The 14922-nt window shown below is 37.7% G+C and overlaps 1 protein-coding gene across 1 annotated transcript in view; it reads right to left on the reverse strand.

Annotated features, from left to right (window-relative positions):
- Nucleotides 1-14922, reverse strand: part of BCKDHB (branched chain keto acid dehydrogenase E1 subunit beta) — a 77371-nt gene that overhangs the window by 31528 nt on the left and 30921 nt on the right. The window contains exons 6-7 of the mRNA XM_009282728.1: nt 9811-9908; nt 6461-6571 (exon numbers count right to left, since the gene is read on the reverse strand). Of these exons, the coding sequence (XP_009281003.1) occupies nt 6461-6571; nt 9811-9908 (209 nt within the window). The remainder of the gene's footprint in view (nt 1-6460; nt 6572-9810; nt 9909-14922) is intronic.

Genomic DNA, 14922 nt, shown 5'->3' on the forward strand with positions numbered 1-14922 from the left:
TGTTATGTAGAAAGAGAAAAAAGCAACCTGACATGGGCACAAAAGCAGATCACAAAGACAGGAGGTTAGGACACTCGTTGCATCAAGCGTGCAGTAGATCAAGGCTTCTCAACTAAGGCATGATGAAAGGCTTACTTAAGAACCTAAACACACAGTTCATACATACAGCCATACTGCCTAAGCAACCACAACAAATTATATCCTTCAGAGACTGAAGTATGCTTTAAGCACGCTGACAATCTGCTAATATTGAACTGACAGCAAAGTAGCATGGCCCTGGGGACAAAAGCTTATGAGCTACTCAGCTCTTCAATTAAAGATGGTGGTAAGGGCACACGTTCAAGAGGAGTAAGACCTGGATTCAATGCCTTGTCAGCACATGGGTTCTCCAATCCAATCTTCCATCTCCCTGGGGTGTGACCTTGTTAACAAATTATAGGACAAACTGGGAGACCAGCCTGCTCATATTCTATTGCTGTTATTACCCTAAAATCGCACAGAATAAGCACCAGACAACAGTAAGCGAGGAAAAAAAAAGGGAATGTCATCATTCCTGTAAGGAGGGCACTCTCCAAAAGTAAAACGTCCTGGGTTCCCATCTTCGTCTTCAGAATGCTGTGTTTTATTAAAAGGCTCTACAGCGCAAAAGTCATCAAAATCTGGCAGATTCAACTAGTGACACTTTCAGTGTGATCTGAATCTTTTGACAAGAACAGTCGAAGTTTAAGTGATCATGGCATACAAGCAACACTAGCTCAAACCTAAGCATATAACCAGAAAATAAGTGATATATTAAAAACAGTCCTTGCCATCATCAAAAGAGAACAAAAAGGTCAAGCTTTTTAAAAGAAGTTTCTCTGGTACAAACACTTCAGAAAAATAATCACTTCCGAAGTTAGCTTTCTAAGCACATGAAAACTCAGATAAAAAGCTCAGAAGAGACATCACATCAAGCTTTCACAGCATTGAGCCTATCAAACAACATATGCACAGAAGTCACAAATTTCAGCAGTTTGAAATATGTTCAAAATGACAAATTCTGATTGAATATAGACAACTAAGGAATATACTACATTTTATGTAGTTTAACTTTTTTACCTGTCCGGATTTCTGTGAAAAGCAAAAAAAGTATAAAATACAGGTCTAAACTAAATTAAGACACTTAAAATATTTCCTGTACGTCTTTTTAAGCTGTCAGCCTGTAAAAGCAATGATTTATCTTGATCCAGAGCAAGAATGTTTTTTTTTTTTTTTAAGAATGCTAAATCTTGAAACAGGCTAGATCAACTTTCACGGGCAAGAGACTGTTTGTATCTATTGCCTTTAAGTAAGGTAGGACATCTTTCTTTCACAAGAAGCTTTCCCAAGTTAAATAGTAATGAAGCCTTATGTAAAAAAATATATTTATATAAATATACACACACAGAGATTTTTTGCTTTTATTCTAGCAAAGAGATGTCAGAATTTTTTTCAAACAGGCCAACTACTTACGTCCTTTCTGTCAGCAGTAGGTGTCATCTCTCAGCTATACAATGAGGGTGAGATTTATCTCACCTCATTTTACACTACACTAATCAATCAGGGCTCGCTTAACTTTTTTTTTTTAAACTTTTAAACCAAGACATTTCCAGAGGCCAATTTATCTCATCCTAAAATAGGCTGCTGAAACAGCTGGGATGAATGACGCTTAAGAGACATCCTTTCTCTAGAATAGCTCTATGAGCTACTGTAACTAGCTCTTCAATACTCATTCTTAGACATCTGAAGATTGACAAAAGAAAAATCTAGCCCCTGTTTGCACGTTTACCCACCCCACGAATTGTACCGAAGAGAAGGTTTCAATTACTGCTAGGATCCATTCAAAGCCCATGGCACCAGGCAGGTGCACCTTCACCTCCTTCTCATACAGATGACAAATGGTAACCTATTTCAAAATTGAACTTAATCTCAAAATCTTAAAAATGCAAAGAAAATATCAGTAAAATTAGGCAGCAATTTTTATTTATATTCAGTATATTTATTATTTACATTTATTTATGTCTCACTCAGAGCTATATTTTCATAAACATGCTCATAGGAGCAATGCTAAGTCAAAGCAGCTGCTTAATTTGGCTAAAAAGAGGCCTCTGGTGGCAGTTGTGAATATAACTTCAGTTTCCTGAAATACGTATTTTGATGACATAATTTTCTATATAGAAACAGCTACAGAAAGCAGACTAAGCAGTTAGATTTGCAGTGAAAATTTTGACATATCACTGCTCATCTCCAAAGCACTAACCATTTCAGCCCATTCTTCTTCATGCCTACACCACAGTTGTCAAAGTAGTCTTAAAGTTGCATATATTTCCAGTTAAGTAAACCATCTAATTTTTAAATAGCTGCATTGAAAACTTCAGTTTTAAAGTTATTTTATTTCTTAAGATAGTAACAATTAAGTTAAGGTTGAGGCCTGCTCATTCCCTGACACCAACCATGAAGGCTCCTTGATTTTGTTTAAAAATTACATAGACTGACAAGGAAAATTCACAGAAATATTTCTATATAAAAATGCAGCATTTCTTGCGTAAGCAGAAGAATAAAATAAGCCTGCAGAGTAAAACATAATAAACTGGCAAATGCATACAACTTCTGTAAAATTCAATTCCTTTATTAAAGCTTCATGACACTGACCCACAGGGAACATAGGGAACCCAATCTTTAGGCACATGACTAGGAACAATCACACAGCCTACAAGAAGCTAGATAAGGCTCCCTGCCTTCTAGAAAAAGCCAGACAGGAGAATCATAACAACATGGAGAACTGTAACAAGTATGTTAAGGTTGGTATGAAAGACATGTGAACAGAGACGTGTGTGTGCAGGGACTGGAAGCAGCAGCAGGCCAAGGATTAAAATAACAGCCTATACTGATCACAAAAGACGCCACTCCCAGCAGTAAAACTGAAGGATGTGTTTTTACATCAAAACCCAAAGTCCTGCTCTCGATATGATCACAGCACAGACTCCCATCTGCAGAGGACCATGCATCTCAGCACCAGCAGAACAGCAATAAGGTTGCAGTGCATCACATGCACCACCCTTTTCCTTTGCATCCAACAGGACAAGGAGATGAGAGACGTATTTCAAACTCATATGTAAGACAAGGAAAAACATAAAAACTTGGCCTGAGATTTATGGAGGCTGACATAAGTAATAGTCTGAGGCAAAGGGCAACCTGTAACAGCTGATGATTTGCTTATTGGTTGGACTGGAGTAAAAGCAATCCCATTATCATTTAAGAGCCCGCAAAGAGGACTTAAGCAGACTAATGGACAGCCAAGAACTTCCTCTGGCATGGCCAACTTTTGTACCGTCTCTTGGTCCTTGACACTGGCATCTCAGGAAGGAAATAACAAGTCCTGTCACCAGAACTGACCCTGTAAGCCACTGTCATCCGCAACAGCTGCACCAAGCAGTTCCTCTTGGGATGAGGCTACAGCAAGCAGCTACAACTATCATTTCCATCCTTCTATTTATTTCGGCAATTATCTTAAAAGCTGTCCAGGATGCAAATTAAGTTTAAAAGTTTCAGTGTTGCAATCCACTATTTATTTTCAGCTGAGCAAAAAAGACGAGATCTACAGAAGATGATAATTTAACATTTCTCCCATCAGACTGGCCAGCTTGCAGCCATACTAACGTAACAGCAATGCTAAAAACATGTACTTTTTTGTATTTATTAAAATAAATAGCTGAACTGCCTAGCCAATGTGCATTATATTTCTGTTGAAATAACTCTCTTTTAATTCTTAATAGCAAACTCATTAACAGATTTAAGCAACAGGTCTATCTGTTCCATATTTTTTTTTATGCCACAGTTACCTTAAAAGACGTTCAGGATGGATCATAAGCTGAAAATCTTCATGCAATATCTATTTTTAAAGTATAGATTTGCAAAACATTGTACAACTAAAGCTCTGCACTTCCTGTGCACAGCTGCATTTTTTCCTGAAAGCGTTTCAGTGCAGGTCCAATCCAACGAAACAGACTTAACTGCTCTTTCAGAGAGCAGCTTTGTTTTCATAGAATGACAGCTCAAATCTTTAAAGAAGGAAAAAAATTTAGCTAAAAAAAAGGAATAATTTTACTTGTCCAGAAGGGATTGTAAAGGATTTATTACTCCCAAAGTTTCTTTTCATATTGATGACAACAACTCAACACATTTCATTTTTTACAGAAAGTACATCCAAGTAACATGAAATACACTGCAAACAAACACTGAAAACACTTCAACTGAGAAGATCAAATTTGTATGAAGCAACACATAGCTATGCGTGTAAGTACACAACTTGTTACACAGCCATAGCCGGACAGCAGGACACTGCCAATAGCGGATGCCCAACACGGCTCTTTCCTCCCATAATCTGCTCCATCCAGTCCCACTGGCAGTCCCTCAGACAAACGTAACAGTAAAATTCATACTGTGGAGAAATACAAGCTTTGCCATAGAGTAGCAGACCAATGGCTCATCTTTCCCATTGTCACGCTTAATCTGTTTATACTTTACCTGACCAAGAGCAAGCCCCTTACTGAGCAACTACAGAATGACAAAACACTTGTCTACACAATTAAGATACTCAAAATAGAGAGAGAGTCAGATAAGGAGGTGTGCCTGATCTGCCCTACTTAAACATCTGTACAATCTGACTTAGCTGTAGATATGATACCATATTGCCTTAAATTAGAAACTGCAGGCAGAGAAGGTACTTGATGGAATCACACACCTTTTTCAAGCGCGTGGCTCTTCTCATCCCTATGGTTATCTTAACTCAGTACACTACAGTTACTAGGCCTGAGTTAACTAAGCTGCAGACATCTCTCAGTGATTTGATCAGCAGCATAAAATGAGCTAGTGTACAGAGACTGAATTAGGACCCCATGAGTTGTTCGCCACAGTCCTGCAGGAGGGTGGATTTGCCAGCTTAAGGAAACTCGCAGCTCTATTAGAAGCAGCAAGCATTCTGCTAACCCACACACCTTGACCAAGCTTAAATCAAGGGAGCCATTAGTGTAAAGTGAGCGGTAAACCTTTGGCTTATGCTCTAATTCTTAATGCTGTAAATAATGCAAAGACAAAAACACCTGCAGAACCTTTCGGAGCATTGCAGTCCAAAAGCATGTTCACCAGCATTTGTACTGTTGGATGGCAGTCAGGTAGCAGCTCTTCTCTCATAGTTCTCACATAGCTTGACAAAAAATGATTTCATGGAAGAGACTTCAGACTGATTTTCATGAGGTAGCTATGGAAAAGACCTGTCTATAAAAGTGCTCCCAAAGCAGTAATACTAACATTTATTTTGAAGAATCTAAGTTTATTCATGTATTTATAATGTTAAAAGTACCTCATCAAATGGGTAAGTAAAAAATGAAGGGGGGGAAGAGATTACAGGCACTGTAAATAATGAACACAAAAAATTGCTAATTCAGGACAACAGGAAAAAAATTAGGTAATAATTGGGAGGGGGGAAATAAAGTTTTCCAGATACAAGGTTTCACTTTAATGACCTCCAGGTTGTTTGGTGGGTTTTTTTTTAATTTCCAAAATAGCACTTTTAAAAAGTGTACCTTGGGATTCTTACTTACATTTACAAAGGCTTCTGGGAAATACTACCCCTTCCATTTCCTTTAAGGTCTTTCCTCCCAATAGCTCTTAGCTGCTGAAGAGAAAGCGGTATTGGGGGGGGAGGGGGCGGGAGGGTGGGAAGGTAAGCAGACCAAGGTATATGTAAGTACAATAACCACTTCCCATGGTTTCTCAGTATATGGAAATTCAAATTCCAGTTTCAGCTGCCCAGTGCTTTGAAAGAAATTCTCTGCAAAATCAAAGACTCCCATAGAGTAGACAAGGACTTCACAGTACCCATGAATTTCAAACCAGACAGTCTGACAATAGTAAATGCTGCCTTTTCTCCCCAGCCCAAGAATCCATATACCTTAAATCAAAAGATATATTTCTAGAAATATGGATAAACGAAACTGAGGCACATAATTGCAGACCTAAAACTAGATAAAGGTCTTGGTGTAAAACAGCAGGAAAAAGATAGATAAAGATTTCACCTGATCTCTTCAGACCCAAAGACAGCAAAGATAAGAGAAAGAGCCAGAAATCACAGAAAAGCAGTTTTCAAGGACAAGTCTGATTAAATCCTGCCCTCTGCTTCAATGCAAAGAACATGTATTCTAACATTATTTTGAACACTGAAACATAATTCTCTTTCAATGCTGAAGCAAATGTTTGGTCCATGTAACGTGCATTTACTCTTCATATATGATACAGAACAATATATAAAATACAGAGCAAAAATGTAGGCCTTTAAAAAAACTTAAAGAACAAAGTCACAATTATTTGCATTTAAATTGTTATTACTAGTGGGGTTTTTTGGTTTGTTGTGTTTTTAAATTAACATGCATCATTTCCTTACCTTGCAAACGGTCTCTGTATCCCAGGGTAAGATGGTCCTCAGATCAATAACTTCACAGGATACACCAAGCTTTTCTTGAGCCATTGCTGCCACCTCTTTGATCACATGTACCTGAAAAGGCAACGTATTGTCACCAAGTAAACATTTAATTTCTGTTTAAGATGTTCTAAATAAGGCATAGTGAATACAAGCAGTGATTTAACATATTACCTGCATGTTTAGCAGAAACCTTTTTGTTCAGTAATCTAATAAGCATTTATTACTCAGTTCATTCTTCTTTACTACTTACATTATTCCTAGTATTTTAGCACCACTTCAAAAACTAACTTCAATGAAGAATCGCTGAAAACAAAACTGTTGCTTTCTAGAAAAGTATCTTTCAGTGAACAGTATCAGGCCTCACTATTTTATATTTGTAGTCAGTTTGGGGTTTAGGAGAAGGGTTTTTTAGGACTGTAACTAAGCTAAGACCCAAATATATCAGAGTAATGTATTTTGATGTAGCAGTCACATGAAATCCTGCAAGAAGCATTATATGACTTCAAAAATAGTCCTAGTAACTACACTTACTACAATTTACTGAAAGTGCAATAGATTACAAAGTGCTCATCTCTAAAGCATTACCTTATGAACAGTTAGAAGAGATAGTAAGTACCACGTAAAAAATTACCTGTAAACATCCAGTCCTGACCCCCACAATCAAAGCATATGGGTACTAATATGACAATATGACCATTCACTGGTCTTCCAACACAGTTTAATAACAACACTACAAATGTTGCATTATCTGATCATTATAATTAACATTTTACTAAAACAAAAAAGTATTCCCCTCTAGCAAGAGGCTTGTACTGAATTAGAATACATGTTATTCACTATCCACCAGTCAAGGAATGTATTTAGCGGCATATGTAAGCGCATCAAAGTAGATGTAAAACAATCCGCATCTATTAGCATCCTTTTCATAAGGTATGTTATGATATGAACAGAAAAGAAAGCAATACTACATACATTCAAAACTGTATCTTGACATTATGTTATACAACACTGTTAAGCAAAATGTATTGTAAGCATTGGCTTCCCTAAAACAAACATTAGCAAGCAAATGCTCCAACACGGAAAATAACAACTGTTACGACAACAACTCAGATTATCCTCCACAAATATCTCAGCAAAAAATATTTGCTCATGAGATATGAGGGTAAAAATAATTTCTCGATATGATGTTGTCAATAAACTGTTTTCCTTATTGTTAGAATGTTTCATAATACAGGTTTGGACTGAGGGAGATGACCTCCATCGAGCAATTTCTAGGCATAGGTAAGGTGTTGGAGGCCAGGGACCAACCCCAATAAGCAATTCAGATGAGGTCACCTTGGTCTGGAAGGCAACGGAATTTAACAATATGGACACCGTCAGGCAGTGTCAGTTGCCTGAGGGTCAGAGAGCGGTCTTAAATTCTACATAGAGAAAAAAATCTATGCTGAAACAAGATGATTAAGGATTTAAACATGCATCTACATAATGCAAATATGAATAGCTAAACACCAAAGGGCTATTTTAAAAGGTAAATCAATAAAAGTATTGTAATAATAAAAAGAAAATATAGCTTGCAGTGTTTCTGTTTAAACTTCTAACACATCTATGGCTGTAATAAGAGGGTTTGAGAATTTTCAACATGACACATAGGATGGATGTTTTTGCCATTTCTCTGATGTGTAAGTGAGAATGTTTACCTAGTTCACAGGGGATAAGGATTAGTTAATGTCCATAAAACACTGAGCACAACTGGAGAGGAACTAAAAGCCTTTACTGCACCTCATTAGTACCACCCAGGAAAGCAAGCATCAGGCAATCCCACCAGAGCAGCAGCTGCCAAGCAACTACCTAACGTCCAAAATCATATGAGAAGTCATCAGTGAGTACGTGCAATCACTCTGCCTATTGACAATAAACTCTGGATTGGTTGCACATTTAGTAATCAAGTTCCAAGTTTATGTACACAGCCTGCAAACACCCTTAGCACAAACTCACTGAATGTATTTGATCTGCAGAAGCCTGACACATCCAGAACACACTGGATTTACTGCGTATGCGCTAAGCATCTGTCCCCATGCTGTATTATACAGCCACACCCGTGGTTTGGTCAGCTCCTAAATTTGGATTAGGGCTGCACATCTGTCCCATTACTATTCATATCAAAAGAACACTTGGTCTACATTTTCCAAGCTCCAAAGCACATAGCTTTTCGAAGGATGTCACTCCAAGTCCTCTCTGCACTACTGCCTACTGGGTAAACTCAGCCAGCTTTCAAGTCATTACTTTATCAATTCAATTTCTGGGAATATGATGAACACTAAGATTTCATCCAAATGGAGCAAAAATTTGCACTTTCAAAAGGGAACACAGAGAACTATAGAAACTGTTTTCTGCTGGAGAAACGAGTACAAGTAAAGATATTGAAGGAGTCTATAATTTAATACTAGTGCAAAGTATCAAAGACTAGTAGGAATAACCATAGATATAAAGGAGATCAAGTAGTCTGAGGACAAGGGAACTATCACAGAAAAGCACTGAAGATTACAGATTTCAAACAAAAAGAAAAAAAGGTACAACCCCAGAGATCAATTCAATACTCTTGTGATGAAAGTTATAACACTCTCTCCTCTAAAAGCTTCTCAGATATAATTAGGCCAGGAAAATAGTGATTTCTAAATTATAATTTAAAGGCAATAAAACGGGTTTTCTGGTAATTCCAAACTAGACTCAAATTTCTTTTCTATAATTCTTGAAAACGAACATGTATTTTCTTACCAGATTTTTCAATATTTGCACATCTTAATTGGGGGGGGGGGGGGGGGGGGGGGGGGTTCACACAAATTTCTTACAAAGACTTAAATTATAAAGGGATCCCCAGACTACACTTTTTTAACTTATGCAGTAAAACACTGTACTTTTCTTTCAGCATACTACTTTGAACTCTCCTTTCCCATTGCCTTCCTCAGAGTCACATCTCATTGCCCCATTCTTAAATATATCACTTTCATAATCACGGATAGATCATTAGCCTCCTGCACAGGTACCTATTCCACATTTCCAGAGTCAGCTTCAACCGAAAATGAGTACAATCTTACACAATAAAAAGCAGGTTTCATATAAATATAAACACTGGCAATCATTTATTCAAGCATTTAGTGATGGAAGATGCACCCAGTTTATTGTCTGGCACTTGAGCCTGAATGCAACATTATTCAAACATCACCTAACCCTATTCCATTCTATTCCATTCCATTCCATCCCTTAGCCTAGGCTTTGCTGGATGACAAATAGCTTTTAAGAGCCTTACGGACCTGAGTGCCCCAAGCAACCAGTGTCACATCACTGCCCGTCTGCAGCACCTCAGCTTGAGACAGAGGAATGTTGTAGGGCTCCACAGGAACTTGTTCCACTGAATAAATAAAAACAAAGGGAAAAAATAAGCATTAGATACCTTTACTATTCAATATTATCCCATAAAAATATACACTAAAAATTTTCTTCAATGTTAATGCCATCTAAAACAATAGACCAAAATCACATTATTAGCCTTTATTTCAAAGGTTTAGCTGTAATTAAAAATATTTTTAATTATACTGTTAAAAACACATTCAGTGTAGTGTTTAATTTATGTTATATACCACAGCAGTAAGATACACATATACACAACGATAGTAATAAGTCCTGGAGTACCCCAACTCAAAATACCAGCATCAGATTTGGAGATGGACACTGCTACAATTGATAAAAGATCTCAAGTAAACACTGCAGTTAATTCTAATAAGCATCAAGAGAGCCTTGAAATTATACTTTAATACTCAGACGAGAAGGAAAAGCTGTGCCAGCACCCTCCTGAATCTGCCAAGAACAATGCTCCACAGTTTTATGTATAGAGGGAAAATGTTTTCAGAACCTACACAGAAAGTGTCAGCAAGAACTTGTGATTATAGCAGTTTTAAATTAGTCTAAATATTTTTGCTTTGGGAAAAAAAAAGTTATCTATTGACCAAAAATACATCACAATTAGAGAGAGTAGACAAAAATTAAACAACTTGTCTTCTCTACAACATTTAAGGTCGTTCCACTCAACTTAAGACCCATTTTCTAGTTTTTAGATGGAAACACATTAGGTCAGTTGTGCTAGTTTTGAATCAATGCTTCAATGCATGATACGTTGACTGGTTTAATGATTAAAACTGTGATAAAAGACATCCATATATCATATTTTAAAAGAACTTTTGTAATGCTTCAAGCATGATACGTTGACTGGTTTAATGATTAAAACTGTGATAAAAGACATCCATATATCATAAGAACTTTTGTTTTGATCTAAAGGTGAACTTGTCTATGCACCAGCAAGTAGCAAGTTACTTCTTAAAATAAATTCTGAACAAAATTGCTTCTTGAAGTTATGATAAAGAATCCTACTGAGTGATACCAGCAGGAGAAATTAAGTGTTTTGTATTTTTCCTTCATTGGTATAGCAGATCCAACACAAGTAGAAGGACCTAGGTTTTTTCCTGGGTTACAATTTATCAACATAACTTTTCAATAAATCAAGTGGGGAATATTTTTTTTTAAATTACAGCAGATTTTTTTTTTTTTTTGCCAGTAATGATATATAAATACTACCAATTTCACAGAATCACAGAATGGCTGAGGTAGGAAGCGACCCCTGGAGATCACCTAGTCCAAGCCCCCTGCTCAGAGCAAGGTCACCTAGAGCCGGTCATTCACGTCCATGTCCAGTCAGGTTTTGAGTATTTCCACGGTCAGAGACTCCACAACCTCTCTGGGCAACCTGTTCCTGTGGTTGACCACCCTCACAGTAAAAAAGTTTTTGCCTATGCTTATGTTAGAGGTATCTCACTTCAACTGAATGGGCACAGAGGAGACATACGTATTAACTAAATCATTCTTCCTAAAACAGAACAGGAACTGTTTTTTCAGCATAATTCAAGAACACATGTCCATTCAATCAAGGAAAAAAGAAAAAAAATTGAATTTTAAACACAAGGTGCTTTTAAACATGGCACAATATCAGATCTCTTTGCAAACTATTATTTTTAATGTATTAAAATATCAGTGTCTTCCTGTGATTTCTTTGAATAACAAGTGGCTAAAGGAATACAGGGTGGAGAAAGAAAGAGGGGAAAGGCACATCCAGCCCTTGCTCACTGCACATTACTGGTTGACAGTAAAGCAGACCAGTATTCTATGGATTTTGCACATTGTAAAACTCTCAGGCAAAAAACAGCAGAGATCCTGAATGATAATGAAACTCACAACTATACGAATTGGCATTCCATAACTGTCTTTTTCATGGGATTGTCATCTACATGAAACCTGGAGAACAAGAACCTTATACAGATGCCACGGGACCTTCAAGTGGAAACCCAGGCAACTGACATGAATGAGGAGGTTTTGAAGTGACAGTGGGATGCACCAGAGGAAGAACTGGAAGGTGTACATGATACAAAAAGAGCTCCTCCTCTGCGTAATGGTTTTATCCACTTAGGGAAATTAAATATAACATACAATTACACAAATTAACTGATTTCTTATTATAGCTAAACCATTCTGCAACAGGATGTCCATTGGATGAGCTCATCTAGAATTCCTGACACTTTCAAATGCAAAATTCAGCTTGTCAAAAATTTATAGGGAAGTCCAGATTTGGCAGGATTTTATTCAAATGCCTTTGCAAAAACTCCTCCCTCCACTAACAATGATGAAAAGTAGCATATGAAATTATTCTACGCACGTTCTTCCATAATAATTAACCAAACCAGGACAACGTCTATACAAAGCAGCCCATTCATCTATTACTGAAGATATAAATAAAATATTTTAAATCAAATATTTCAAATACAGATTTCAAATAAAGCAATTAACAAAAAGTTGTAATTATCAGAGAAGAAGGGCCATCACAAGTTAATTTTAAGAGGCTGCACCATCTGTTGCTTTTTCTAAAAGAGCAATCTGAACAGCAGAAGGAAAACACATGTTTTCTCATCTTACCTGTCTTGTCTCTATAACAACCACTGATGCAAATCGTATTTATTTCTACACCACCAATGTCATATATAGTACAATTAAATGAAACTGAAAAGGTCAAAAAACATCAGAGTAGGTTCTGCACAAGATGTCTAAACCTGATAATGTCAAGGTGACTCATCTTCTCCTTTGATTCATAATCATTAAGTGCTCTTGACACTGCACAGGCTGTTAACTACTTTTTATAAATCGAAGCCTCCTTTTTCTTTTTAATTCAGATATTTTCTTAGTACCTCTGACATTTAGGGGGACTTCACCACGGCACTTTCAATAACATTATAATCTCATAAGTTAACCAGCAACAGAATTCTCTCTATATATGCGTAGCTGTATATTTAACTCTGTACTTTTACCCAGAAAGGCTTACATTTCTTTGCTCCTTTCTAATTTTATACAAGCCAAATTAACATACACAAAGCTTCTGATGACCACTGTAAGGTTATGTGGACGGAGAGAGAATCTGCTCCCTTAAGGGTGTCTAGACAAGGATCTTTTCAATTCAAAAGGGGATAATAGGAAGAGGGAGAAGCCATAAGGAAGAACATGCAGGGACACAAACCTAACCAAACAATGAGGGAGGCAGTAACAAGAACCAAACCTGCTCAGTCCCACTTATTGATAAGGGTATGGGGAATGTGGGAGTGTTTCTTTCAGTAACATTATCTGATGGAGGACCTTGTCAAATGGGATGATAAAAAAAAGAAGCTATAAACAAAATAGACAGAGACACAAATGTGAAGAGAAACATAACAGAGACAAAAGACAAGAAACAAACCTGGACAGGCACACTGAACGAAGGGCTATCAAGAAACTAAGGGCAAAACAGGACTTTGCAACTGATAAGCATGCAAACTGATAAGCCCAGAGTGTTGGAGGGGGGGTGCATGGAACTACAACAGCTGATGAGGGCATGTGAAGGGGTTTGGGGAGGAACAAGGTGGAGAACAAACAGAAAGGGTTATAGAAGGGGCCAGTTGCACATAAAACAGGGTCAGCATGTCTGTCTGACTGAGCCCTGTGCCTCATCATGGTGGTCAGTACTAGCTTCTTCTGAAATCCTATCCTGTGCAGGGGTATGTGCTGCAAGGACTAAGTGTCAGCTGCTGGTGAGACCAGCATGAGAAGACAAGACACTGGGCCAGCAACAGGAGTCAAACCGGGGTGCACACGCCCTGGGCCTGTGGTGTGAGCTACAGGAACAAGTGAGGGCCTTGGCCATCAGCTGCTGGGGTGGGAACAGCACGTGTCCCAAACACCAGCTACTGGGAGGGACTCAAGTGAGGCAAGTAAAAGGCTGTCCTGTGGGAACCATGCAGGGCTGCTAGACTGGCTAAGATCCTCCACTCAAGAGTTTTGAAAGGAAAAGAGCTGTCCAGGGGGAGAAACACTGTCATTCCCCACTCCACATATGCACAACCAAGCTGGTGGTGGCACTGCCGTAACTGTCCAAGCAAGTAAACAAAGAGTAAGGGTGAGCATTCCAAAATGCCCAGGCACACTGAGGAACAGCTGAACAAACTGCTAGTAAAGAGGGTGACTGTGCAAGAGAAATAGGCAAGTCCTGCCTGTGGGCTCAGTCACAGATGCGGCACTGTACTGCTTCAGAGTATGGGAAGAAGAAATCTGCAATTACTACCTACAACTATGCATGCTAAGTATACTTCTTCTTCTTTTCTGATCTAGTTACTGCTTTATGATATGTCTTACATACATATGTATCTATATAAACATATATATGCACATCGATAACATGTTATATATACCTATACATAAACACATATATCTGTATATAGGGACTATTTCAAATTGGTTGCACGTTAGAGCTAATGCAGAATATGAAATTTAGCAACTGTATTTCATTCAAACAAAATAGATAGTTCTCTTATGTAACTTTTAAAACTATTAACAGACACCCAGGCAAAGCTTAAAGTCTTAGCTTTAAGTCCACTCCCTCCTTTTGGTGTTACTAGGGCTCTTGGATATCTAAAGTGAGAGTTACTTTTTGAATGAACTGGAAAATGTTTTCAAAATGTTCTTGCAAAGCTGTTCCTCACTTTGGAAGTTGCCTTTTCTCCTCGGTTCATCACAGTGTGAATGTAGTGAACGTAATGCAATGCTACTTCGATATCCACCTTTCTCCCAGGGATGACCAAGGTGAATATTTAAGGCCTAATTTTATTCTTGTATCTTGTGTGGGCAAAGGCATGTTTGGATAGCAAATATTCCTATAGAAATGAATGTTCATTTAATAACATGGTTAGTTTTACCTCATGTCTGAATAAGCACACAACATATCTAAATAAGCAAATCTGTGTTCATTTGGGAAGATATCCAGCTAAATTAATTATTCCAAAAAAATAGCAGGCAAT

The sequence above is a fragment of the Aptenodytes forsteri genome, unplaced genomic scaffold, assembly GCF_000699145.1.
Source record: "Aptenodytes forsteri isolate BGI_AS27 unplaced genomic scaffold, ASM69914v1 Scaffold245, whole genome shotgun sequence".
NCBI lineage: Eukaryota > Metazoa > Chordata > Aves > Sphenisciformes > Spheniscidae > Aptenodytes > Aptenodytes forsteri.